Source organism: Saccostrea cucullata, unplaced genomic scaffold, assembly GCF_032062105.1.
Source record: "Saccostrea cucullata isolate Sc308-1 unplaced genomic scaffold, CSIRO_AGI_Scuc_v1 ctg16160, whole genome shotgun sequence".
Classification (NCBI taxonomy): Eukaryota; Metazoa; Mollusca; class Bivalvia; order Ostreida; family Ostreidae; genus Saccostrea; species Saccostrea cuccullata.
In genome coordinates, this window is record NW_026926678.1 from 1 (window position 1) to 27,822 (window position 27,822).

Genomic DNA, 27,822 nt, shown 5'->3' on the forward strand with positions numbered 1-27,822 from the left:
CACCATGGATTCCACCACAAGAGGTTAAAAAAGTTTCACTACGCGTTTTCCCTTCAAAACTGATCCCATGGCTAATGTAGTTATTGCAGTGTATCCCAGGGCTGTCAAAAAATTCTTAGAATTTTATCTCTTGGTAAATAGGTCTGGTACAATCACTAGATTTAGCTATGTAGCTTAAATTACCTACATAGCTTTTATGTACCTACCTGAGGTAGCTTTATTTAGCAAGAAAATCAAACTTTTTTCTTAAATTAACATTTTTCTCAGGATGTGCACGAACTTGTACATCTGATGCAGTGATAATTTTCAACAGTAAACTCATCTGAAAACAATTCATGAAAAAAATACTCTTGAAGATATGCATTTTTCTGCACAACTGCAGTCAAAATTCTGAAAGTTTTGGACTATATTTGTTACAGTTAATTTTTTACCAAACAGTTATTTCTTGAATGCAATAACAAAGAAGACCAGTTCTGGTTAACATGATAATGGTTTGAAAATAATTAACACAATGTTAAGTGATCATACTTATCCACGGCTCACTGCACTCAAAGTGATGGACAGTTACTCAAACAATACAAGAAATACATCTTTTACTTAAAAATGTCCAAACGCATCAATGTATAACTTATCTCCATTTTGGATTGCTTTTTTAAACATACCTAGTATAAATATTAGTAGCCATTTAATTGCAACTTTTTGTCTTTATTAAATGAAAAGCAAATTTGTGAAAATAGTTGTCCAGGATGAGCCAGGGAACCAAGCATTGATGATCAGACTTAAGCGACTTGTTTTCTCCGAACTTTCTGTGTAAATGTGTGACATAAAATATTTCATTATTTTTTATTTATAGAGAGTTCACCATCCTGACTACAACAATGACATCAGGGAGTTCCTTCCAAGGGAGTTAATTCTACAGAGGATGAGAGCTTCAGAACAAGTAATATTTTTCATATACATGTGTATCTTAAATGACAATCATTCATGCCTGTATGTTATTTTGTTGGTTATCTATGATCATTTGAATTCATAAACCCCAGTTTGGGTCTTTGTCCTAAAAAAACACTTTAAATTTGAAAGTAGGCAATGGATCAAAGCCATTTAGAAACTGTATAAGCTTTTAGCAAATCTTAAAAAAGAAATTACTGGTTAAGGAGTAAGGACAACTTTTTTTTGAAAATCAGAAAAAGAAATTGTTTTATAAATTAATGTCCAAGATAACTTGATTTACAGTAGAGATGATAATGTACACTCCTTTTTTCACAGCTGGGATTCAACATTCGAGGTGGCCAGGAACATCACTGTGGAATTTTTGTGTCAAAGGTCAGATTCATTTCCAACTTTAATAAAATTTATTTATTACACAATAGTAATTTTTGGTATATACAGTACCGACCGGACACAACCTAACACCAGAGCGAACCCGAAGAGGACCCCGGGTTCGCTTCGCGGGTTCGCTCGGGGTCCGCTTTGGGTTTGCTTTCAGAAATTTTGGGACCGCTCTGGGTGCGCTTTGGGTGCGCTCTGGGTTCGCTCCGTATTCGCTCAGGGTCAGCTCTGGATCCGCTAGAGCGAACCTGGCGTTCGCTTTCTGGGACAGCTTTACGCACTGATGAGTGAAGCGGACCCCGCTTTAATCTCGCCGCCGGTAAGCTCCGCCTCCTGTATATTCCAGTACAGTAATAGGATTGTGGATCGATCATTGTTGTTTATACGGCGATCGATATATGTACACTGTACATGTAAACAGTGACATTAAGAACATTGATAAATTATTTTCCAAAATTCAACTGTACATTCGACGTAATTTTACATGTATAATTGATTTTCTTGATTTCTCTGATCTCGGAATTTTGATCCCGAGAAATTCAAAGTTATTTAATTTAACAGCGGGTTATTAGGCATTTATTTTTTCTTTAGTTATAACGTGAAAACAAAAACAGAAGAGGAAGAAAAAGGTGTTGAATTAATTTTCAATGTTTCGAATGGTGTACAAGTGAAACTGACGAAAGCATCTAAACAGAGTAACTTTCAAATTCATGCATTATATATAGTTTAAAATTATATTTGTTATTCCTTAAGTTTTGCTTGTCGAACACATGAATTATGATATCACATCTATAAATTAACCTTTTCTACACGTGATATATTTAGATTTCATTTATAGTAGTTACACATTAAAGTTCTTAATGAATATTTACCGGACATTTTAAAAAAATAAATTAAATTATATCAGATCTTTCTTCACGCTCAGAATTATGGAGCGAGTATGATTTTAATCAGAATGAAAAAAGAAATAAAATGACAAATAATAATTGTTCTGCCGACCCGATAAGAATATATTAATACCCCACCCCCCTCCACTTCACACACACACATTAATGAAATTTAAAATTATCTTTAAAAAAAAAATTTCTAAATATTTGAATATAAACAAATACAAGAACTATCAAGATCAAAAAGAGAGAGAAAGAGAGAGACTATAACAGTACACGCAAACTCTTATCATTAGACTAGATTTTAATAATAAAGCCTGATGACTTTTTCTTAAATTTCTATGAGTCGTCCTCCCAATCCTGTACTTGAATTGTTTTCTTTAAGCCTGCTGAAGCTATTTTTTTTTTAAATAAACAGGAAGATGTACATGTACATGTAATGTTTTCATTTTGATGTGAATTTTGAATAATTTAAAGGAACAAGTAAATTGAGAATATGGAAATAAAATAATTGAATAATGGGCACGTAAATTTTTTTGTACTGTTAGTAGCCTGAGATGATGAAATTTTACAATAATTGTCAAAGACCAACTATCTTTCTTCTCTCCTCTTTTTGTCAGTAATTATTTATTTTATTTTATTAGTTATTGATTTCCTTTTTTACTCATTGACTGATGTATTTACCCAATTCATTTACCAATGGACTTTAAATACTGGTATAAGAACTAAAGAAAATAAATACTTAAATATTCATGTATCATTCTACGTGGAAAATTAAAATATATAATTTATTAATTGCTTAATAAAAAAAAATAAATAAATATATGTATATAAATTAAAACCCCGAGAATTAAAATAAATAAATATAAAATGATATTTTAATTTTCATAATAGGTTTACACTGTACATTCACACGTTTTGCTTGTTTGTACAATGTTTGGATTTATATTGAATTAAATCAACACGTTCGATCTTTTATCCCAATCGACAGATCAATATGCTATTTTGATTGGTTGACGCGCTGATTGGTTTATCGCTAATCCTGACTGACAGCTCTGTAAAGAAACACCAAACGTGCGTTCGCTCTCTGGGACCACTACTGAATTTGGGGTTCGCTTTCTGGGTCTGCTTCGGGTTCGCTCGGGATCCGCTACGGGTTCGCTTTGGGTGCGCTCCGGATTCGCTCGGGGTCAGCCCTAGCGGACCCCGAGCGAACCCGAAGCGGACCCAGAGAGCGAACCCGGGGTGCGCTCCGGGTTCGCTTTCTGTTAGGTTGTGTCCGGTTGGTACTGTATGTAGTCAATATAGTGCTTGCTATGTCTGTGTAATGGGAGAGGAGAAAATGCAGCGGACCAGACCAAGATTCCAACCCGGGCCCCTTGAATCTCCAGTTAGATGTTCTACCAACTGAACTATCCAGCCACTGGCGATCAAATCTGGCTGACCGCCACATTTGTTTGTGGTAGAGTAAAATAAATTGCATCCTACTAGCTTGGGCTAGTGGTTTATCCCTTTAGCTCAATTGGTAATCCAATCCCAAACAGAGGCATATATGCTCACTTTTAGAACTGCTTGTTCTCTGGTGAGTGAAAGTGATCGTCCCCAGAACTTTGCCTAACAGACAGAGGCTCTACAAAAGAGATGAGGACATCTCAGTCTCCGGAGGGGGACATTGTGATAGTATAAGACACATCGCGTTCTACTAGATTAGGCTAGTGGGTTAAGCCTTTAGCTCAATGCAAGAGGCTCCATGTTCAAATCCAATTCAAATCAGTGACACAAACCTGTCTCTGGTACATTTTTTATAAATAAAAGTATGTGTGAATCAGCAAACTATTAACGAATCACCACTGAAATTTCAGGTGATGCCCAACAGTGAGGCAGACAAACTTGGACTTAGGGAAGGGGACCAGGTAAGAGAGAAAAAAAGGGGAAAAAAAAGGTTACACAAAGCATTCAGATCACTACCATACAGAGTTACACACAAAAGTTATTCTGCTGTTTTAAGTATTAATAAAACACCTTCATAAATAAGTGTCCTGTAAGCATGCCTTTAAAGTATAACATGGAGTAGAAGGCAAAATTATATTCAGTTTTAGAAAGATACAAAAATCACATGTTTATTTGCAGATTTTAACAGTTAATAAAAGAGACTTCACAAACATAGACCATGCTGAGGTAAGAAAAGACTATTAAATTTCAGGGCATTAAATACCCTATGTTACATTCTTTTTTAATTGGGAAGATTTTTTTTTGTAATTTTAAATTCTTCGAACATGTTTCTTACATTTATTATATTTTTTGAAATAGGGAAGAAGATATGTTTTTATATTTTTTTTTTCTGAAAGATGTCAAAATAAACCCATAACAAACTGTAGACAGGACAAGGGGATCATTTGATTTTAATCTTTGTGTCTTAATTCCCTTGTTCAATCTATGGGTAGAAAATTACAGAAGTTTCTTGGATTGGCATTGTATGCAACGTGCTGTGATGAATTTCAAAAAAAAAGAAAAGAAAAAGAATAAGAAAAATTATGATTATATTTAAATACAAATTTAAGCGCAAATGGGAAAAAATACTTCTACAGTATTTTTCAGTCATTGCTTCATTATTTTTAGGCTGTCAGAGTTCTGAAAATGAACACCACGATACAGATGATGGTCAGATTCTTTCCATATGGTAGGTATTATATAAGTAAGTAGAGCATCTTATAAGATTATTTCTGGACAATACAAAAAAATTAATTTTATGTCATTTTTTTCCACTCCACATTCAGTCTTATTTTTTCAACAAGCATGCATACATTTTTATAAGAAAATTTCAACAATGTCACAATCCTCAAATATTTTTATTGAAGGCTATGACAGAACATATGACAAGTGTAAGTTTCTGGCATCCAATCAGCAAGCCGAGAGGTAGCAGATTATGTCATGTGACTAAATCATCCAATCAAAAAGTTAGCAGATTATGTCATGTGACTTAATCCAATCAACAAAGTGCAGAGCATGTCATGTGACTAAATCATCAAATCAACAGACAGACTATGTTCTGAGATTAGATCATCTAATCAACAGAGAAATTATAGAATCCATCATCAATTAGATCATTCTTGTCATTTGCCCAGATCTAAAATACTTTGGAGGAAAAAAATGTACAAATTGTTAAATAATACCTGGTAAATTAAATGCCACTTTTTCACACTTGAAATCATCAGACATAAAGAACAATTATTTTTACTGATACGAATTAAATTGATTGACAGATGTTCTTTTGCATAAACTCAATATTTTTATTTAAACAATACATGTACCTTGTATCATGCATTAATCTTGCATTTAAGGCAAATGTTTTTTGATTCAGGTATTTAATTATACACTTGTTATATATTTAATGGACTACATCTAGAAATAGATTTGTGTATTCAATTATACACTTGTTATATATTTAATGCACTACATCTAGAAATAGATTTGTTTATTTTTATAGAATATACATGTATTTTATATTTGAATAAAAAAATATTCAAATTTCATTTTACTGTCACTTTTGTCAACAAAGAGATACATTGTAAATCTGCCTTGTCTGTTATCCTTAACTTTGCAACCATCAACAGAAAACAGTTGAATAGACTGTGAGACAAGTCATGAGGATTTAATTTCCATGATTTTATGAATCATGGATTTGTTCATCTGTTTGCAATTGCATTTTAGTTAAGATTTCAAAAATCATTTCGCTATTCTACCTACACTTATCAATGTTTACTACTATTCATGCTTGAGATGCAGCACATGGCCTATAATATCAGGTTCTAGTTTTTAAACTAGGTCCTTTCCCATGTAAATACAAGGACCAGATTGGCAGGAAAAACGAAAAACCACTACATTCAGAGATGCTCACTACTAAATGCTTTATATTCTATTGATAACATGGTCAGACTAGACTTTTTGGACCAGATGTATTCACAACTGTTGAAATAAAGAGATAAACAGTATTCAAGCTCAAAAGTCCATTCAAACAATACAAATCAGGAGCAGAGCAAATATAGATCTGTAAGATATAGGTGAGATCAGGTGCCATGGAGGAGAGATAATACCCTGCTGACCAGTCACACTCTGTCTGATCCTTGTCATGATTTTGGAAAACGGAAAAAATCCATAAATAATTCAGTGTATAAATAAAAACTTTAAATGACTTTGATTCTGTTGCCATTTTTCTTCATCAAGTAATTTGTCAGTATTTTGTCTAGTTTTATAAATTATTCATACTTAGAACTAGCTCTTCTTTATAGAATCAACCGAGAAACATATACAGAATTTGTTCAAAATCTTATGCGTGAAAAGAAGAAAACATTTAGATACATCGACGACGTATTGTCAATTAACTATGGTAATTTCCATTCCTACGTCGATACGATATATCCTGGTGAGCTTGATATAAAAGATACCACAGAGTCTGACACATCTGTTTCATACTTCGATATTTTACTTGAAAAAGACGTTAATGGTAATCTAACAACCAAGCTATGTGATAAACGTGATGACTTGAACTTTTCAATCGTCAACTTCCCTTACTTATGCTGCAAAATACCTTCATCACCTGCATACGCAGTGTATATATATCTCTGTTGATTCTAAAACGAGTTAAATTATTGACAAGCAAGTTGATGAAACAAGAATATCAACAGTCCCGTCTAAAGTCATCATTTCGTAAGTTCTATGGTCGATACAATGACCTTGTCAGCAAATACAATTTGTAGTTGAGTCGAGTGCTGACTGGCGTTTTTCGTGCTGGTTGTTAATCCATTGTTTATACACTGAATTGACGACGGATTTTCCCGTTATTTCCCGGTCGTGACAGGGAGCGCGCGGCGGGTGTGACCGGTCGGCAGGGGATGCTCACTCCTTCGTGGCGCCTGGTCTCACCTCTGATGTTTCTGAGGTCCGTGTTTGCTCTGCTCCTGTTTTGTGTTGTTTTGTGGACTTTGATGTTGGGTGCTGATCTCCATATCCTTCATACACCCAATATACAGATGACAATGGTATATTGTTAAATAAGGGACGTTGACGAAAGAAAAGTTCAAGTCACGTTTATCAGAAAGCTTGGTAAGTGGACGATAGAAAGTCTCCTTTTTCATTTTAGCTAGTATATGTATTCACTGGTAAAGTTTAGTTTAATAGACTACGAGGTTATATATATGCAACTTGCTAAATTCTTGTAATGATCTGCATTCCTTCTGAAGCATTCAGTTTTGAGAATAAGAAAGAGAGAGAGAGAGAGAGAGAGAGAGAGAGAGAGAGAGAGAGAGAGAGAGCTCACTATAGCCAAACCGGATCAGAGGAAGATTTTCTTACGGAATAGAGCAGACAAACAAGCAATTCAGGAAAGCTTGAAGAACCTGGCATCTGTATTATAGTGATAAATTATGACATCAATGTTTTATGAACCCAGCTTAAGAACCATGCCATAGATCTAGATGTGTTTCAGAAAAATGTCCGACCAATCTGTTTTGAAGCAGGCACTTTCACCATAGATCAACTCCATCAGTCAAGTGTCTGATCCGAAGGCTCTCTGTAAGTCCAGATCCATCCCAAACCCAGAATACGAAGCGGTAGCTACTACTTGAAGGCACTAGCTCAGAGGGAATTTAGAAGACCCCACGACAGCTATATCGAAGAGCTTTTTACGCAGCGAAATCAATAGTAATCAAAATATTTTGTTTTTATTTCAAGGGAAAAAGACAAGATTCACAATATATTGCACCTCTTAAAAAGGCTGATGGTCTGTTATACTGTGACAAGGAAGGCAGAGATCTACAACCAATTCCACTCTGTGTTTACCAATGAGAACATGCCAGACCAGGGACCTAGGCCCTACCCGGACATGCATCGTGTCACAGTACTAGTGCACAAAACGGAACCTACGCCCTCCTTAAAGCCATAAGGTCAACAAAGCTACTGGTCCTGACGAAATACCGCTAAGCTACTACATGAACACGCTGACAAATTCTCACCAATCAATATTATGGTGTATCCTGAGTTATTTGGGCGAAGGGCGGTGACGAGTGCGAAGCACGAGTCTCCGCCCTTCGTCCAAATAAATCAGGATACACCATAATAAATATTCAATAACTTTCTTGTATCATGGCCAATTAAACGTCATATCACAAATAATATGCATGAATTTTAATAACACCAATAGAAATTTTAGTTTTTGTCAAGTGACCGCATGGATAATCTATCCTTCCTGTCAGTATTTTTAATAAACTCATTTTACCTGTGTGTGTTCACGAGAAAGGACGTCGGATTGCAGCATCCCGTCGTAATTTAAGCACGGATTTTTTTTTTATGAATATCACAAGAAAACCTTTGGATATCAAACAGGAAAAAAATCGAAGTTAAGAAGGAAAACTCAGATGTTATTCGAAAATCTAGAAAAAAGGTTCCCGTCGATCATTTGACATATTTGAGAGCTGTCGCGTTCACTAAAAGCCTGTGTCAGGGTCTTCGTCTGTGGATGCAGTACATCTGCACTTATTCTCGTTGAGCAAAGAACACGGCAAAGATGTTTTTTTTGTTTCTGTTTTTTTGTTTTTTTTGCTAAAGCGGTTTATTACAATAGGTGTGATATTTAATATAATTCAGTGTGAAATTCGTGTCAAGAACTTGATTTCTCGTTGTGGAGGATTGAATATTTGCCGTAAAAGCATTTAGTAGTTTGGGATACGCACTGCAATTTATGTAAAAGACTTTTATTTCACTTGCAGAAATTTAGCCTTTGTATTATAGCCCATTTCATTCTGTAATTCAGATTCAATATACATGTGATTTAAAATGATGAAATCGCGTAAGTGTTCAATAATTTATTTACACGGCACAGTTTTTGCTGGCTCCGCCCATCGGTGTATCTCCAGTTATTGTACACTTTACTTCAAAGGAAAAACACCGCAGCCATGATACAAACCCAAGTCATGGAACATCTACATGCATGCATGAGAATTTCAACCTCTTAGACAATCAACATGGATTCTGTTCAAAGCGTTCATTCTTAAGTCTGTTGGTGTCCACCATCAACTTACCGGCACAAATTCTAAGAGAGAAAGGTCAAGAAGATATTAATTACTTGGCTTTTCAAAAGCTTTTGATTAAGTCTTTAAACAGTGACTAGTTCATAAGCTAAATAACTATGGAGTACAGGGCCACTATCCAGTGGAGTACCGACTTTCTAACACATAAGGCACAGCAAGTGCTTGTGGAGGGCCATACTTTAACAACTGCACTGTTAGGTCAGGAGTGCTACAGGGGACAATCTTAGGACCTTTTCTGTTTCTCTTCCACACCAACGACCTGCCTGAAAGGACTCTATCAAATGCTCGCCCTTTTGCAGACGACTGTCTCCTATGCAGACCAATTAACAAAAAGGCTGATGTAGATTTCTTACAAAGGATCTGGACTCTCTGACTATATGAGAAGAGAACTGGTCGATGACATTCTAACCAGAAAATTGTGTAGCATATTTAAATTACCAACAAGCGAAATCACTTTACAACTAACTACACTATACACAGGCTCCTCGGAGACGGTTATTTCCAACAAATACATTGGAGTCTTCATCAGTAAAGTTATCAGTGATTATAGAAGAAAAAGAAGAAGTAAGAGTCAGAGAGATAGATTGTGTCTAGGAATTTGTCTGTGGGCATGCATACAACATATATTTCGTTCATGATGATCATTCGATCAAAAATCGTAATCAATCCAATAAAAGAGATCATGCTAAAAGCTAATGAACAATCATTTTGAATAATTTTATTAATTACTGTGTTAAAATCCAAGAAGTTAAAACATCATCATCGCAAAGTAATAGACAGTTATTGAACCTAGAATGCAGAAGAAGAGAAAGAAGAGGACTTGGTCTAATATCCCCATGCTACTGGCCCACGTTCTAAACTCTTTTACATTATCTAGAGATACCTTCCTTGTGATGGTATTTTTGACGTCAATTTCTTCACCATGCACAGTTTTTATGCGACAACATGGAAGACGATGGTCGCCGTAGTAGAAGAAAAGCCGTGTTTGCACAATTACTATCAGCACGATTATCACACCGGTGATCATCAGAATCTCTATGTACATGGTCAGATATATGTTGTCTTTGGCAGAAAGAGAAGACCCTAGGGCTGAGAGGTAAATCGAGTACGCTAAAAATGTTGTTATAGCAAATGACGTTTTCTCTCCCGACTCAACCGGAATCAAAAAGACACAAAGATTCAGCAGAGAGAGCAAAGATAAGGGCAGCAGAACCGTCAAAACAACGAAGAATGGCTTTCTCTGAAGAGTGAAGCTAACAGTCAGTCCAGTTTTTTCTCCTGAGATTCCAAACATATTTGCACTAACAACATCCCATTCTGTTGTCCCTTTTACTTGTTGGACATTCGGATTTACGTTGATGATGACGGCATCTGAAGAGTATCCAAGTACCACGAACACAAAATCACACGTTTGGGTGTCAAAAGGATACTTTTCTAAGTTCAAGTCACATGCTACAGTAAAGAGACCACCTGGAGACCACTTTATCTCTCCAGAGGATGACACATGGAAGATGCCGTAGTGGTTTTGTAAGTTCTCAAAATTTCCGATAGGGTTACCCAGACTTATTGTTGGCCACCATATATCATTTGTTTTTACGACAATGTCGCTGATATTCGAGTGGTCTTCTTTATTCCAGACAAGAAATTCGTCACTCCACTGAAACTGAAAGTATCCGAGCAAGGAAACTTTTTCTTCTTTTTCATTGAGATCGTGGAAGCGCTTGACGATAAAACTAGCATTAATGACAACCGTGTCAAGTTGTAGTCTGCGCGGTCGTAGGTAAGAATCATAGTCCTGCAGTAAAGTTTTCCTCAATGACGTCACTTTCGCTGCAGTAACATTATCACTCCCTAAGCATCCACTGATTGCCAACAAATGAATAACATTCCAAGTAAGAAGAATCTCGATGTACCGGTAGATCATTTTTAGCATGCCGATGAATTCTGTTTTCTGTACTTTATTTTTAAACTACGCGAAGAATGCATTAATTAAGTAATTGCAAAACCTTGTTCAATCAATAACATTCATATAAAATCATTCCATTCCAGAAACTAAATAAAAAGATAATGAAAAAAATTGATTGGAGTTGGTATAAACACATAATACAGTTTGTACTCATGAGGATAAAGATGATGCTCTGATCATCAAATACTCAGGTATACATTTAATGTGATATATGGAAACAAAGGCCGTTTATACTATTTTATTTAAGACAGACATAAAATAGATTTTTTATTTTATAGGGTGAGGATAAAAACAGTGTTAGATCTTTAAAAAAAAATGTACAAAGAATTTGTGAAAATGCAGAGAACACTGATCTCTGGAAACTCCAGAGATGGGTTAAGGTGCCTAGGAGGAGAAAACATCCCTTGTTGACTGGCCATTGCGGGCCTTTTGTGTTGACTGGCCATTGTGGGCCTTTTTTATTGATCAGAAAGACTGATAATTCCGTAATCAAGTTCAGCACTATAACAAAGGCCTTAGAAATTGTATGAAACCCATCGAACAGCGTACTGATAGGTCATACATTCATTTGTTAAGATGTCTTAATAACGGCCATAGAAATTACAAAATGCTGGCTTTAAACGAGGCAGTCAAATCCCCTCTCTAGACTGGTTTTAAAATATATCGTGTTCACAGCATGTTCTTGAGCATCGACTGAAATAAAATACGCAAACACCACAGACAGAAAACCGGGGAATAGGACTACATATAAGCTGACGATGGAAAAGCAAACGTTAAGTCATTCTGAAAAGTGACTTTCAATAACTTTAAAGTTTATTTGATTTTTTTCTTTGTTATAGTTGTCGTTTTAAATCAAACATAACCACGTGATCCTCAATACATGTGTGAAAATCATGATTTCTGATATACTAGTATAAGTCAGTGTTTTGGCTCTGTGGTTCTGAAATTAGTTTCTAATTCTGAAATGTTTGCCTTATTCAGGACTTTATTAGCTGCAGATCTGTAGCTCTCCGAAAGAAATATATTGATAGACCGGAGAGCTACAGTGCCACCCATTGAAAAAACTGTATATTTATTGCGCACAAAAAAGTGCGCTCGATTCTTAATTCTTTTCTCAATTGAAAATAATGAAAGATTTTAAAAAATCCCCTTATTTTCTAACAAGTACTCTCGTGGTTGACATCCGAACGAAGCATATTGGACCGAATTATCTTTGAAACCAAAATGGCAGTATAAATAAGCGAAATGTTCGATGATTACAATATCCGGGTCAGGAGGACTATAAACAACAATTATGAGGAATGTTTGGTTTTGGAAACAGCGAAAGAATATGTTAGGAACACACGGTTAGTAATATCTTGAGATTACAGCTTTAGAAACATGGAGAAATAAATCGAGAACCGAGCGCACTTTTTCGTGCGCAATAAATATACAGTTTTTTCAATGGGTGGCACTGTAGCTCTCCAGTCTATCAATATATTTCTTTCGGAGAGCTACAGATCTGCAGCTAGGACTTTATTAAAGGGGCTTTAGAAACAGATTTGAAGTAATCATATTTTTTTTTCAAACTTTTCAATTCGTATATGTCGCTATATCATTTCACAGGAAAATATAATTCGGGAAATTATTGAAAGTACGAATTTCGGGACGCTTTTGATTGACATATCCTAGACCCTTGCACGTTTGCAAAGTAAACCTTTTCCTTAATACAAAAAGAGAGAAATTCTGTAGTGTATTAATGAGAACTACTTCTTTTATTTGAAAGTTTCTGTAAATAATAGTACAAAGAAACAGAAAATATGCTTTTTTTTTTTAAAAATCAGTCATGAAAAAACCTTTTAAACAATGTATGAATTAAGATTTGGTCATCATCAAATCAAAATAATATATGCTAACTGATCCTAAAATACAAACAAAAGAGACGAAGAGAGCTTTATCAATGATCGCCATATTGTTTGACCACGTTCTGCCTTTCAACTCTTTTGATGTTCTCGTTGGGAACATTTTGTTTTTGTCATCTGAATTGGCTCCGTCCATAATTTTGTCACTCACAGGGTTTCCGATAAAACATGGAAGTTGGTGTTCGCCATAATAAAAGAAGAGTCTGGTTTGAATAATGACTAATACCATCATAATAACACTAAGGACCATCAGTATTTCTATGTATACCACCATGTGTACGTTGTCTTTGGCAGGGAGAGAGGATCCAATGGCCGACAGATAAATCGAGTAGGCCAGAAATGTGGTGATTGCAAATGATATTTTCTCGCCAGACTCCACAGGAATGAGAAAGACAAACAAATTCATAACAGACAGCAAAGAGAGTGGCAACAACACCGTAAGAACCACAAAAAATGGTTTTCTTTGTAGACTAAACCTAGCAGTTAGTCCACTCATTCCGTTCGATACCCTGTAAACTTTACTGGCTGAAATGTCCCACTCGGTTGTTCCAGACATATGGAGAACACTAGGTTCAGCATTGATTATTACATCATTATCTTCGTATCCGATTATCACGAACATGAAATCACATGTTTGTTCATCAAAAGGGTACTTTTTAAGATTCAACTCACACCTAACAGAATATAAACCGCCAGGAAACCATTTAACATCACCAGAAGATGAGACGCGAAACATCTTGTAAGGATTCTGGAAAATCTCAAAATCTCCAACAGGATTACCTAAAGCTATTGTGGGCCACCATATCTCCATTGTTTTTAACTCTATGCTACTTATATTGGAATGCTCTTGTTTGTTCCATACTAGGAATTCATCATTCCAAGAAATGCTGAAGTACCCGAGCAAAGAAACACTTTCTTCCTTTTCATTGATATCATTAAAGCGATGGACGAAAAACGAAGCGTTAATGACGACTGGATCACCCTGATTTTTTCGGGGTCGTAAATAAGGGTCGTAGTCCCGCAGTAAAGACTTCCGAAAAGATGTTACATTTTCTGCAGTCACATTATCTCCCCCGTAACATTCTTTAACCAAGAAGGTTAACATCAACAAAAAGAAAAGATTTCCCCCAAACTGCATCCTTAGAGTCTAAAAAAGAAATAAAATATTCTCTACTTTTTTCCGATCGATAGAACGCATAAACTAATTTTTATGTTAACTGCAAATATTTTTTAAAGCAATGATATAGATTTTGTAATTGTAAATGAATGATAAAGCTGATACAAGTGTTGTCAATTGTAAAACAATAAACAGTGTTTGCCTTTGCAACTAGGCAAATGGAGGTTTAAAAGGTTTCGATTTGTCTGTAAATAGATAAATGCAAAGAAATGATGCTGTATAATGGGGGAAACGCGTCTCTACCTTTCCCAACAAATGAATACCCTGGTCTGTTTTTGCTATGTCTCAAACAAGTACTTAATTTTATTAATGAGGATATGGCGAGCCGGATCTCCTTGATGAATTATTAACAACTAGTATTGGCGAAAAACTCAATTACTTGCATAATGTTTATTGCACTTGATCTATAAAAAGTATATACATATATGTTCATGTATACTGTAACTATGGATTGGGTGTCGTCTTCACAGAATCTCCTTCAAATCTAGTTCTCTTTTTTAGCTTAATTTTTAAATCGTTCAATTGTTGTGACTCCCTTGATAGCCCTTGTCCCGATAATTCCCAGAATTTTATTTCAGAGAGGAGTCAGCTTGAGAGGTGCTAGTCCCCACCTAATAATGCCAGTCTATCTCTGCTGATATGAAGAAAGTAAAACCAAGAGAATAAGAAGAGCAGTATTTTACTATCACAACATAAAAATTAAAATTTGATATAATAAACATTTGAAAATTATATTGAATATCATACATATTGAATTCACAATTAAAAACATTTTAGGATTGATAACTAACAGTATATATTTATTAAGTATTGGCATCTAAAGTGGCTGTGTACTACCACATCTAATTTTAGCTTCTCTCCGTATATCCTTCAAATTCATTACGTAGTCAATGCCTAAAATTGTATGGAATATATAGATTTACACTCAGTTTACATAAAATATTTAATATGAGAAAGGTTCATTTTAATTGAATGAGGTTGTTGACACCCTTCCAGCATCAAAGTAATTTTTGTTGGAGACATTAACATAGCAATACTATATTGCATTGAAATTAAAAGAATAACAATGCAGGACTTGAACTCATCACTTGTGTTAGTTACTGGTTCAAAACAAACAAGTGTCAGAGTGATATTTTCTGTTTTGTGTAGAAATTTTTATTAAATCTCTTTTGTTTCAGCTGTTATTTTACTTGTCTCCGAAAGCGAGTTGCAAATAAGTTACATTCACCTGCGTGGCGCAGTGGTTACAGCGTCTGCTCTAGAGTGTCAATCCTTACGTCGCGGGTTCGAATTCCACTGGGACGTGGAGTCCGGTCCTTCGGATAAGACCGTATATAAACCGAAGTTTGCAGTAGGTATTGAGTGTTAAGCATACGACAAATTTATTGGCAGCCCTCCACCAGGAAATGGTGGCGTTTCCATGTGAATGAAAATTTCTCGAGAGAGACTTAAAGCAGCAAACAAACAAAACAAATCAGATAAACGATCGAAAGAAGTAGATGTAGTGAGCACTGTGTCGACGTTTGAACATTCCAAAAAACTATAAAATATTTTTTTTTTAAGAGCAACAATAAACTTTTAGGATTCAAAGGACAAAAAGTCCTCCCGCATGATTTTATTTATTTTTACGATTTGGCCATCATCAAATCAAAATAATAGATACTGACTGACCCTAAAACACAGGAAAAAGAGATGAAAAGAACCTTATCAATAATCATCACACTGTTTGCCCATGTTCTTCTTTTCAATGGTTTTGAAGTTTCCATAGAGAGCATGTTTTTAACGTCACCTTTATTTGTTATCAAGATTTTCTCTGAAATTGTGTTTCCAATAAAACAAGGCAGATGATGTTCACCATAATAAAAGAAGAGTCTGGTTTGAACAATGACCGATACCATCATAATAACACTAAGAACCATCAGTATTTCTATGTATACCACCATGTATACATTGTCTTTGGCAGGGAGAGAGGATCCAATGGCCGAGAGATAAATCGAGTAGGCCAGAAATGTGGTGATTGCGAAAGATATTTTCTCGCCAGACTCCACAGGAATTAGAATGACAAACAAATTCATCACAGACAGCAAAGAGAGTGGCAACAAGACCGTCAATACCACAAAATACGGTTTTCTTTGTAATGTGAAGCTAGCAGTCAGACCGGTCTTTCCGTAAGGCATACTGGAAACTCTGCCGGCCTCAACTTTCCACTCGGTTGTTTCACGATTCTGAAGATTGCTAAGTTCTGCATTGATTATTACGGCATCGGGAGAGTATCCAATTGCCACGAACATGAAATCACATGTTTGTTCATCAAAAGGGTACTTTTTAAGATTCAGCTCACACGTAACTGAATATAACCCGGCAGGATACCACTCAATATCACCAGAAGATGAGACGCGAAAAATCTTGAAAGGATTCTGAAAAGTCTCAAACTCTCCGACAGGATTCCCTAAAGCAATCGTGGGCCACCAAATATCGTTTGTTTTAAACTCTATGGTACTTATATTGGAATGTTCTTGTTTGTTCCAGACCAGGAATTCATCATTCCAAGAAATCCTGAGGTATCCGAGCAAAGAAATACTTTCTTCCTTTTCATTGATATCATTAAAGCGATGGACGAAAAACGAAGCGTTAATGATCAATGGATCAGCTTGGATTTTTCGGGGTCGTAAATAAGGGTCGTAGTCCCGCAGTAAATACTTCCTCAATGATGTCATATTTTCCGCTGTCACGTCATCCCTTCCCCAACATGCTTGTACCAAGGACGTTAAAAATATCAAAAGAAATAGATTTCCTCGGTACAGCATCCTTAGAGTCCAAAAAAGAAATAAAATATTTTCAACATTTTACGTGATCAATATAACAGTTAAACTCATTTTTATGTTAGCTCCAGATATTTATTCAAACAATTTTGTAGATGAGAGATAAAATGGATATCTGTGCTTGCAATTGTAAGAACAATAAACAATGTTTGCATTTACAACTTGGCAATTTAACGTTTAAAAGGTTTCGATTCTTTTGTAAATAGATAAATGCAAGGGAATATGGTGATGAATTCTAGGAATAACAGATCTAAACCTTTCCCAAGAGATAAATCCCCTGTCTGTTTTTTTTTTTTATCTCAAAAAGTGATCAAATTTAAGTGAAAATTTAGGAAAGTATGTGCTTCTTACAAACGGAGTCATAATGAAAATGAACCATTTTTATCTGATTCCAATGGCCCAATTCGAAATTGAATTGTCTTTTTGTGGAAGGGACACTACCTCTCAAATGCAAAGCAAAATAAATAGTTCGCGGCGATTAATATTAACGAGTTAAAGTAGGTCGCGAAACTCGCGGATATTTCTCGCACGCGAATAAAATTTGATGTACAGTTACAGCTTATGGTTATAATGTGAGGTACCAAGTACTACTCACAGTTCTCTTAATCAGTTTCTTCAGACCTCTGAGTAGTCAATTTGATGAGAACAAGCACATGATGGAAACATTACTTTCTATTTCTTTTGCAAATTTCTTTGTAATTGTGTTATTATATTTAACAATAAAACATTTAAATCCAACATCAAATGCCTTATAAATTGAATAAGTTGTATTTTTTAAGTACCATTTTAAAAATGGTTTAATATTTCAATTACTTAATACAGTATTTCAATTAGAATGACTTTTTTTCACATGAAGAAATATTTAGAAGAAAGATAACTCCTCATAACAGATATATATTTTTTTTCTTACAACCGCATACAACATTGTGATTTTCTGACTTAAAAAAGAAACATCGCTGCATGATGTTTTCTAACATGATTTGAATAGGTATAATAGTATTATTTTCATATGCACCTCATATATTATTTTTAATGTTGTGGTAATGTGTGGTAATAAATCGTTACTCTTTATATTCTCTGTGTTCAATTTCTTCATTTCATGATCTGCACATAAAAATCATTTCTGAAAAAATAAGCAGCGCTTTATACTTCAAACTATTTTCCACGTGGTTCTAATGTTACTGTTGTTCATGAAAATCAATATTACAAATTCAAAACTTGATAGTAGAGGGTCGGGACCCCTTAAATGAAAACATACGGTATATCGCTATATGAAAAAAAAGTATATATTGTAAACAGTAAGTGTTTAATTTTTTAGTAATGATATACGGTAGTGCGACTTTGTCAAGTCCGACCTCGTTATGGTCCGACAGTGTTATAGTCCGACACTATCATAGTCCAAATTATCTATCAGCGAAAAATAGGATTGGCCCGCTCAGCGAAGATCCGACGTTGAATCAATGTTGTCATTTCAACTCAATTTGAATTCAATGTTGATTCAACGTTAAATTTTCAACATTGAAAAGTCAACGTTGAATCAATATTGTATCTAGATTTATCAACGTCTCAACCCAACTTCAACAAATATTCAACGTTTAAACAACGTTGTGTGCCTGCTGGGATCAACGTCTAAACCCAACTTCAACTAATATTCAACGTTTAATCAACGTTGTGTGCCTGCTGGGAACTGCACCCCTGGCTGTTAACAAATATATTAAACATTAATTTTCCGGCAGAGGGAAGAAATCACGCCGTCCATATCCGTAAAAGAAACAGAGAGAGAGAGAGAGAGAGAGAGAGAGAGAGAGAGAGAGAGAGAGAGAGAGAGAGAGAGAGAGAGAGAGAGAGAGAGTATTTAACTGGTAAACATATATGAATACACTGTACGTCTGCAATAATTTCTATTCGATTTAATTCATGTCGTAATGGCTTATGTCATCGTCTTTGAGGGTAGGTAGGTAGGTTATGAATTGAGTTCCATAACTGACAAAAATTTTGATCACGCTCTTGTGTTATGATATGAGATATTTCTGTTTTTTGATTTAAAGCCTTTTCAGGATTATGTCTATCCTTTTCAATGAAGGACTCCAGAGTCGCGAGGTAAGGAGTTAATCCTTACGTCGCGGGTCCGAATCACACTGTGGGACGTGGAGACCGGTCTTTCGGATGAGACCCTATAAACCGAGGTCCCGTATCGCAGTAGGCGCTGGCACGTAAAAGATCCCTCCCTGCTCAATGGCCTTAAGTGCCGAGTATAGGACAAAATTTGCAGCTCTCAACCGGCAAATGGTGGCGTCTCCATATGAGTGAAAAATTCTCGAGAGGGACGTTAAACAATATACAATCAATCAATCAATGAAGAGTGTCTCCTTATCAGTAAAAAAACATCTCCTCTTCACTTCCAACTAGTATTATATTTGGAAGCATTGACATCCTCATTTTGTGTATGGATTCTTTTGAAGGATTCCCTTTCGGGGTAAATGTATTTATTTGCTTCCACTGGCAGACGGTTTATCTAGAGTAAATAAAAATAATTTTCTCCTTTCTACGTTTATTTGACCAACAACAGACTTTGGTTTCAGTAAACCATAACCCACCCTTTCAGCCAGTTAAGTTTATAGCTATATCGGTATACATGTATTTTTAAATATTATTCACTTTATCATTTTGAAAGCGTGCAAATATTATTGACTCCTTTAAGAGCAAACGAAGTTGCAGTATTCAACTTTATATACCAGAGTATCTTTTTCTACGAAAGTAAGATCATATTTATAACAAGAGGCCCATGGGCCACATCACTCACCTGAGAAGCTTTGACCATTCTGTTCTTTACCAGATTTCCCCCTTGTAATACATAATGCATCCCCAGCCTACCCCACTGATCATAATTTAGACATTTTGAAATCTACACTACCCCAGGATCCTTCCATGTGCACATAAGTTTCAGCTTTTCTGGCCCTGTGGTTCTTGAGAAGAAGATTTTCAAAGATTTTTCCTATATATTTCTATGTAAAACTTTGATTCTCCATTGTGGCCCCGCCCTTACTTGGGGGGTCATGATTTGAACAATTTAGAATCTACACTATACCAGGATGCTTCCACATAAGTTTCAGCTTTTCTGGCCCAGTGGTTCTTGAGAAGAAGATTTTCAAAGATTTTTCCTATATATTTCTATGTAAAACTTTGATTCTCCATTGTGGCCCCGCCCTTACTTGGGGGGTCATGATTTGAACAATTTATCATCTACACTATACCAGGATGCTTCCACATAAGTTTCAGCTTTTCTGGCCCAGTGGTTCTTGAGAAGAAGATTTTTTAATGACCCCACCCTATTTTTGTCTTTTCTTGATTATCTCCCCTTGTGAGGGGACCTGGCCCTTTATTTTAATAATTTAAATTTCCCTTCACCCAAGGATGCTTTGTATAAAGTTTGGTCAAAATTGGCCCAGTGGTTCTTGAAAAGAAGTCGAAAATGTTAAAAGTTTACAGACGGACAGACAGACGGACGGACGACGGACAAAACGTGATCAGAAAAGCTCACTTGAGCCTTCTGCTCAGATGAGCTAAAAAGGGGCTCGTTTACTTCAGTATCAATATCCCTTCTCTATTACGTATATTTCAATTTTACTTATTATTGGTATGACTTTAACTATATGTAAAACACGTATCTTGCACAAACATTTCTTGTTAGTAAAAATTTTTATATATGTATGTATAAAACATAATATATGTATTTTTCATACCTTTTAAACTATTTGTGGAAGAAAAGTTAATGCTGCATGTATCCTCGATTTCCCAGTAGTGTCTAGTCCACAATTTTGTTTTAGAGTTGGCTCTGATTTGAGGAAATTCTCTATTTCGTGTCATTGGCATAGGCTTAACATTTCTATCGAAGTTCTTTTGCAGTTCTAGTATATCCCGATTAGACAATGTTTACCATTCATATGACTGTCTTAACAGATCTTTTAGGTCTCAATGTTTTGGTTTATTTTAAGAAATGTTCCAGTACCATCCTAAAATTTCTGTGGAACAAATGGAATGTCAAAACTGTGGAATGATGTTATAATTATGATGTTTTTCCCAAATGCTTTAATTAGTAGAAATGATAAACATGTTATGACCCTAAGCCCTAACTTGGAAAATGTGAGTTTTAATTAACATCAAAACCTTGGTTTTCATTGATATCAAAGGCATTAGCTTAAAAAAGTATGAGGTATGAAGTGAAGCTTATTTTTCTAGATGTAAATTTTATGCTTTATGATGTGAAGAGAGTAGAACACAGAGAATAAGAAGAACCATATTTTATTAGCACACCATTAAATTTTGAGGTATACATTTAAAAATCATATTGAATATCATACATATTAAAATTCACATTTAAAACATATCAAAGCATTGTTTTTTTTAACGTCACAATATTAATTTTGTACCCGTGTTTGTAAATAGTTATCCATCAACAAAAGTTTTCCTTCTAAATATTTTTACTACACCAACAAATTCTAATACGAATAAAAATCCGTTATTTGCCATACAACCACAGAATTTTTTTTTTTTGCATTGTTCAAAAATATATGAAAAATACTTGATGCAAATCTTTTAGGTTCAATAAAAAAAAGAACAAAGAAAAAAAATACACAAAAAGATATAGAAGTAAATCTTTTGGTCTGTTGGTATTGAATGCATTGAATATTTAAAGGTCTCTGCTTCTAAACTCTATTTAAACAAACCAAAGATAATTGAGGATAAATTACTTTGCGAAATTATCTATCTTATCATAGTATTGGTTTCCCATAAGGACAAATTAATTAAACCAAAAGAGCTACTGACAGAAAAGATTATCTTACAGGGATTTCAAAAAGCTCGCTTTAATTTCTACAGTAATTTTTATGACGTAATTAAGCAAATTTACCCTAACAACATTGGGTCACAATTTGACTGACATTCGTCATAGGCCAATCATTAGGCCTTTTTTGGTTTTATACTGAACTGACATAGGAAAGTTCCGTCTTCCCGATGAATCCAGCTGGTCAACAGGGGAGGGTTATTCCGACACCTGGTCCCACTTCTGGAATCTCCCAGGGGTGCGTGTTTTATGCCCTCTTGACAGATTTGTATTGTTTATAGTTTTCTATGGGATCAATCAGTGTTCGTTATTTAAAATTATGTGCGGTATGTGTTCGAAAAGTTTTCTTCTGAAGTCACGTGGTTATTTGGGGTATAAATAGTAAGGCCATGCGGTAGCACGGCACTCTAAGCTTGCTCGCTAGGATTTAAAGATTGTAAGAAATATGGAGGATAGTAATGCAATGGAGTGTAATGAAGTTGGGCTCTCAAACGAGGACGCCGTTTCGCTGTTTAGTAGTTCACTCAACAAAGCCTTAGAAAAACAAAGTAATGTGATTGTGAGTACAATTGCGGGACTTACAGAACAACTAGGAAAAAGTAATGCCTTGAAAAGTGCAGCGCACGTGCCTGAGTCCGGACAAGCATTTGAATTTAAGCATGAGGGGCATAAGATTCAATTTGCGTTTAATCAAGATAGACTTTCTAAGTTGTCTGAAATTGAAGGTCTCATTCAGGAAGTTGATTTAACAAAGGCTGCAGCAGTTATTAAGGAAGAAAAGACAGCCCTGCAACAGAGAAACAAAATTCTGAAAATCGCTGACCGTCACGGATGGGATACCGTGCACGAGTATCTCGATGACCCTTTGGCAGATAATACCGAAGATGCCACTAAGCTTCGTTACGCTGTGGGGCGTGCTGCAAGAAAACGATCCTTCAGAGCAAAACCGTATGAAAGACGCAGAGGAAGTTTTGCGCCCAGTGACTTTTTTCGTGGCTTTAGCCAGTCGTATAGTTCCTCCGAAAAATTCAACACAGGGGCTTCAAGGGTCGGAAATACAGGATTCCAGTTCCAAAGAGATCGTGGCGGATGTTTCTACTGTCGGCAAGTCGGACACATGGTCAGAGACTGCCCATACCTCAAAGGCCAGCCCATCCCCACCTTGTCAACCTCAACTACATGCACAAGTGGAACCTCTAAGCAGTGAAAATAATGAAGTTGAGTATATGTTTGATTTAAATGAGCAATATGAATATGAGCAAAATGCTGAGATGGTTAGTGTTAAATCCAAGCTCAAGAAAAGCATAAACTTCTGGAATGACGAGCTTAATGCTAATAGTTTTATTTTGAATACTATAAGATGTGGGTATGCTATACCTTTCAAAGAACTTCCATATAGTATTATTTTAAAAAATAACAGGTCTTCATTAAATCATGCAGAATTTGTTTGCTCAGCTATTTCTGACCTAATTAAGACTGGGTGTGTTAGAGAGGTTCAAGAACCATCTTTTGTAGTTAATCCTTTGACTGTGTCTGTTAACGCGTCTGGTAAAAAACGTCTTGTTTTAGATCTCAGACATGTTAATCAGTTTATTGAGAAACAAAAAATTAAATTCGAGGGAATTAAGGAAGCTATGTTATATGCTAGAGAAGAACAATTCATGATAAAATTTGATTTTAAATCGGGTTACCACCATGTAGATGTACATCCCGAATTTCAAAAGTATTTAGGGTTTAGTTGGGAATTTCAAGGAAAAAGGAAATATTTTGAATTCACTGTTTTGCCATTTGGGCTTTCTTCTGCAGGGCATATTTTCACAAAAGTTGTGAGGGTATTGGTAAAATATTGGAGATCTCATAGCATTCCTGTCGTAGTTTATCTCGATGATGGTTGGGTTTGCTCTGATTACAATTCTTGTATAGAAATAGCCGCGTTTCTACAGAAAACGTTAGATCACTCAGGGTTTCAGTTTAATATAGAAAAATCGCAGTTTGTTCCAGTAGACAAAATGATTTGGTTAGGATTTATATGGAATCTGAAAGATGGCATTTTAGAAGTTCCGAATGAAAAAATTGACAGTATTCGTTCTGTTGTTGCTTCGATAGTGAACAATGTAAGTAGAGTAAAAATGTCGCTTCTATTGTGGGCAAGGTTATTTCATTGAAACCTGCTTTAGGTAATATTTGTCAGCTGATGACACGGCACTTGAGCATGGCATTGTGTAAGAGAACTGGATGGGATTGTGTATTGAATATGTCACGTGACTGTATTATTGAATTGCTTTTCTGGTACAAGAATTTGGTCACTTTACCGAGATCAAAAATTACACGGTTCAGAAAAATACCTGCAAAAGTTTTGTTTTCGGATGCGAGCTCTTTTGCAGGAGCAGGTTTTTCTTTAGAACAAAATGAAAAGGTAGTGCATTACATGTGGAGTGATTCAGAAAAAATAAAAAGTTCTACGTGGCGAGAAATAAAAGCTATTTGTGTGATTATTGAGAGTTTGCATAATTATCTGTCGGGTAGACTTGTCAAAGTATATACAGATAATAAAAATGCAGTACTTATTGCATCTAAAGGTAGTATGAACTACGAGCTGCATCAGCTTGCTTTGGAAATGTTTGGTTTGTGTGTTGCGCATTCGATAAAATTAGAGTTAGAATGGATTCCTAGAACTATGAATACAGATGCAGATGAATTAAGCAAGATTTATGATTTTGATGATTGGGGAGTTTCAAACAGAATTTTTAAATTTTTTAATGAAGTATGGGGAGAGTATACCTGTGATTTATTTGCAGATAGTAAGAATAGAAAAGTTAAAAAATTTTATTCTAGATTTTGGACTCCCGGATCTTCAGGGGTTGATGCGTTTGCACAAAATTGGGCTGACGATAATTGTTGGATTGTGCCCCCACCTGTTTTGATACTCATATGCAAATATGTAAAGCATTTGGAACGTTAATCATTCCAAAATGGAAATCCGCTTTGTATTGGCCGATGGTTTGGAATGAAAGGAAAAATAAATTTTACGATTTTGTGCTGAAGTTTTTTGAATATAAAAATCCTACAAATTTTTTCACAGCTGGTTCAGATAAAAACGGTATTTTTGCATCAGAAAAATTTCAGAGCAATGTACTGGTTTTGAAAGTAAATTTTGGAACATCCTGAAAAGTATAAAATTTGAGCACCATGTGCAGTTCAATGTAAAATAAAAATTCATGCACCATGTGCAAAGTTTGTATGAACTGATCTATTAGTAAGGCACCATGTGCAAAAAATTAAGCACCATGTGAAAAAAGATTTGACTAATTGTTTAAAAAACACGACACTTTTTGGGTGATGAAATTATTATTTTGATGCATGTATTTGGATATGACGGTGGTTTCATAATCTTAATATGAGAACATTTTTTCTTTAGGTACGCAGTGTTTGGACAGAAATTCAGGAAATGAAAAAGGACAGCAGACTTTCTTCAGCAGCATCAAACATTCAGCACATAATCAGGAAAGGGAAGAGTGATAGTTCAAATAAAATGTACGACACATATTTTAAAAAGTTCAGGACCTGGTGTTCAGATCATGGTGTTTCTCATTTACCCGCGGCAGTGAGTACGGTAGCCGTATTTCTTAGCAGTCTCGTGCAACAGTCGGTGTCAGAATCAGTGTTATCAGCTTATTTTTACAGTATTAAGTGGTTCCATGATTTCAATGTGTGCATTAATCCGTGTGATACAAAAATTCTGCATATGGTTATGGAAGGAGGAAAAAGAATCCTTAGTAAGCCGATTCAGAAGAAGGAACCTATTACGCCCGAAATTTTGGAGCAGATCATAAACAAATACGGTGATGACAGTCGGAAAAATGACTTATTAAGTGTAAGAGTGTGTGCTATGTTTCCGATGGGATTTGCGGGGTTTTTAAGATTTAATGAACTTGCGAACTTAAGAGTTAGAAATATTTCTTTTCATGATTTTTACATGTGTTTACATATTGAAAGCAGCAAAACTGACGTTTATAGACGAGGTAATGATGTTCTCATTGCAAGTACAGGTAATGCTACATGTCCTGTGTTTTGGGCAAAACATTATTTACAGTTAGCTGGAATATCAGGAAAACCAGACGATTTCATTTTTAGATCTGTACGTTATTTCAAATCAGCTAATTGTCACAGGCTTTGTAATATCAACAAGCCTATTTCTTACACCAGGGCACGTGAAATATTACTTGATTCTTTATCGACCATTGGTGTGGATTCAAAGCTATTTGGTTTACATAGTTTACGTAGTGGTGGCGCTACTTCTGCAGCTTCATGTGGGGTAAATGACAGGTTATTGAAAATACATGGTCGTTGGAAGACAGATTTTTCAAGGGATAATTACATTAAGGATTCTGTTTCAAAGCAGTTAAATGTAACGAAGAATTTACGCATATAAATTTTGTTGTTTGTGTATATGATTATTAAAATTGTTTTTGTGAATCTATATCTGTCTATATATGGTTATAATTGCATTGTAGGAAATCGATCAGCCCAATGATAAATCTCTTTGAATCTCTAAGCACTAGCGAGCAGCGTTCCTACTTAACATGTGTTGTGTTTTATTCATTTAGCACTTCATTAATTTATATTCGGACGAACGAAGTGAGGGAGAATATAATTAAAATTATGTGCAGTATGTGTTCGAAAAGTTTTCTTCTGAAGTCACGTGGTTATTTGGGGTATAAATAGTAAGGCCATGCGGTAGCACGGCACTCTAAGCTTGCTCGCTAGGATTTAAAGATTGTAAGAAATATGGAGGATAGTAATGCAATGGAGTGTAATGAAGTTGGGCTATACAGTTGGTTTCATAAAGTGGTTATGTATTAGAATTGAATAAAAGCACTAGCGAGCAGCGTTCCTACTTAACATGTGTTGTGTTTTATTCATTTAGCACTTCATTAATTTATATTCGGACGAACGAAGTGAGGGAGAATATAACTTTATCTCAATCGCATCATCTCGGGTCTTTCCGTCAGAGGTCGGAAAAACAACCTCGAATGTATTAACATCGCCGGATGTTAAAAATTTATACATTTCCTGTTTAGTCAAATGTAGGATAGACGGAGTTAGAAGTCCCTTCTATAGTATATTTTAGGTAATATCATTACATTGAATAAAGTTAAACTCCATATTCCACAGATAAAAGGTCTCCATGCATTTATTTCAAAGATCATGAAAAAGGAGGGTTGTAATGGCGTCTACCATATACATTCGAGGTCGTTTTTCCGCTAGTCGGAAAGGCCCGAGAAGTTGCGATTGAACTTTATCTTTTACCTCATTATCATGCTGCATAACTCTGGTAAAAAAAAAAAAGGTATGTTCAGTCTACTTGATCAGTATTTGGAGCTCATGGTGATGGGTAAACAGGAGGTGCCTTTTCATTCTGGCACCTAATCACACCTCTTGAATTTCCCCTGGATTTTGTCTTGATCTTAAGTTTTAAGCTGTTTTATTTTATTTTTAAAAAGATTGAACATTGTTCGTTTTCATCTTTCCATATAAGTAGAGGTAACTGAGGACAAGGAACTCGGATGGCATATTGATGAAATAGTGTTGATGTAAATCACTTAACTGTTACATACACATTACACGACAAAGAACATATGAATGGTTTATTTCCGCTAAATAAATGATAAATATTAAATATTAGCATGTAAAGCTATTGTCTACAACCGCAAATAAGATCAGTTTATATCCAAAACACACAGTATTCCGTATACTCTATGGATTGAAACTGGATATCTAAGAACTTCAATGAAATATAATGGTCAAAATT

The 27,822-nt window shown here is 35.3% G+C and overlaps 5 protein-coding genes across 5 annotated transcripts; 2 read left to right on the forward strand and 3 right to left on the reverse strand.

The window, feature by feature from the left end:
* Positions 1–5: 5 nt before the first annotated feature.
* Positions 6–5,354, forward strand: LOC134272383 (PDZ domain-containing protein 11-like; the record flags this gene model as incomplete). The annotated part of the gene is made up of 7 exons (XM_062754628.1): positions 6–23; positions 854–940; positions 1,267–1,323; positions 4,079–4,129; positions 4,347–4,394; positions 4,836–4,896; positions 5,075–5,354. Coding segments are annotated over 7 exons (384 nt in total), but the record flags the coding sequence as incomplete, so codon positions are not given.
* Positions 5,355–10,049: 4,695 nt separating this feature from the next.
* On the reverse strand, positions 10,050–11,225 carry LOC134272379 (acetylcholine receptor subunit beta-like). Its single transcript, XM_062754623.1, has one exon. The coding sequence runs from the start codon at positions 11,223–11,225 to the stop codon at positions 10,050–10,052; it is 1,176 nt and encodes a 391-aa protein (XP_062610607.1).
* A 1,896-nt stretch (positions 11,226–13,121) lies between these two features.
* Positions 13,122–14,306, reverse strand: LOC134272380 (acetylcholine receptor subunit beta-like). The gene has a single exon (XM_062754624.1). The coding sequence runs from the start codon at positions 14,304–14,306 to the stop codon at positions 13,122–13,124; it is 1,185 nt and encodes a 394-aa protein (XP_062610608.1).
* Positions 14,307–15,932: 1,626 nt separating this feature from the next.
* Positions 15,933–17,152, reverse strand: LOC134272381 (neuronal acetylcholine receptor subunit alpha-7-like). Its single transcript, XM_062754626.1, has one exon. It carries the CDS (start codon positions 17,150–17,152, stop codon positions 15,971–15,973), a length of 1,182 nt encoding a protein of 393 aa, XP_062610610.1. The 3' UTR covers positions 15,933–15,970.
* A 5,658-nt stretch (positions 17,153–22,810) lies between these two features.
* Positions 22,811–25,956, forward strand: LOC134272382 (integrase/recombinase xerD homolog; the record flags this gene model as incomplete). Its single annotated transcript, XM_062754627.1, has 2 exons — positions 22,811–23,227; positions 25,429–25,956. Coding segments are annotated over exons 1-2 (888 nt in total), but the record flags the coding sequence as incomplete, so codon positions are not given.
* Between the last annotated feature and the right edge of the window lie 1,866 nt (positions 25,957–27,822).

Coding starts and splice junctions, on each gene's coding strand:
- LOC134272379 (XM_062754623.1), bottom strand. CDS start 11,225: ATGATCTACCGGTACATCGAGATTCTTCTTACTTGGAATGTTATTCAT.
- LOC134272380 (XM_062754624.1), bottom strand. CDS start 14,306: ATGCAGTTTGGGGGAAATCTTTTCTTTTTGTTGATGTTAACCTTCTTG.
- LOC134272381 (XM_062754626.1), bottom strand. CDS start 17,152: ATGCTGTACCGAGGAAATCTATTTCTTTTGATATTTTTAACGTCCTTG.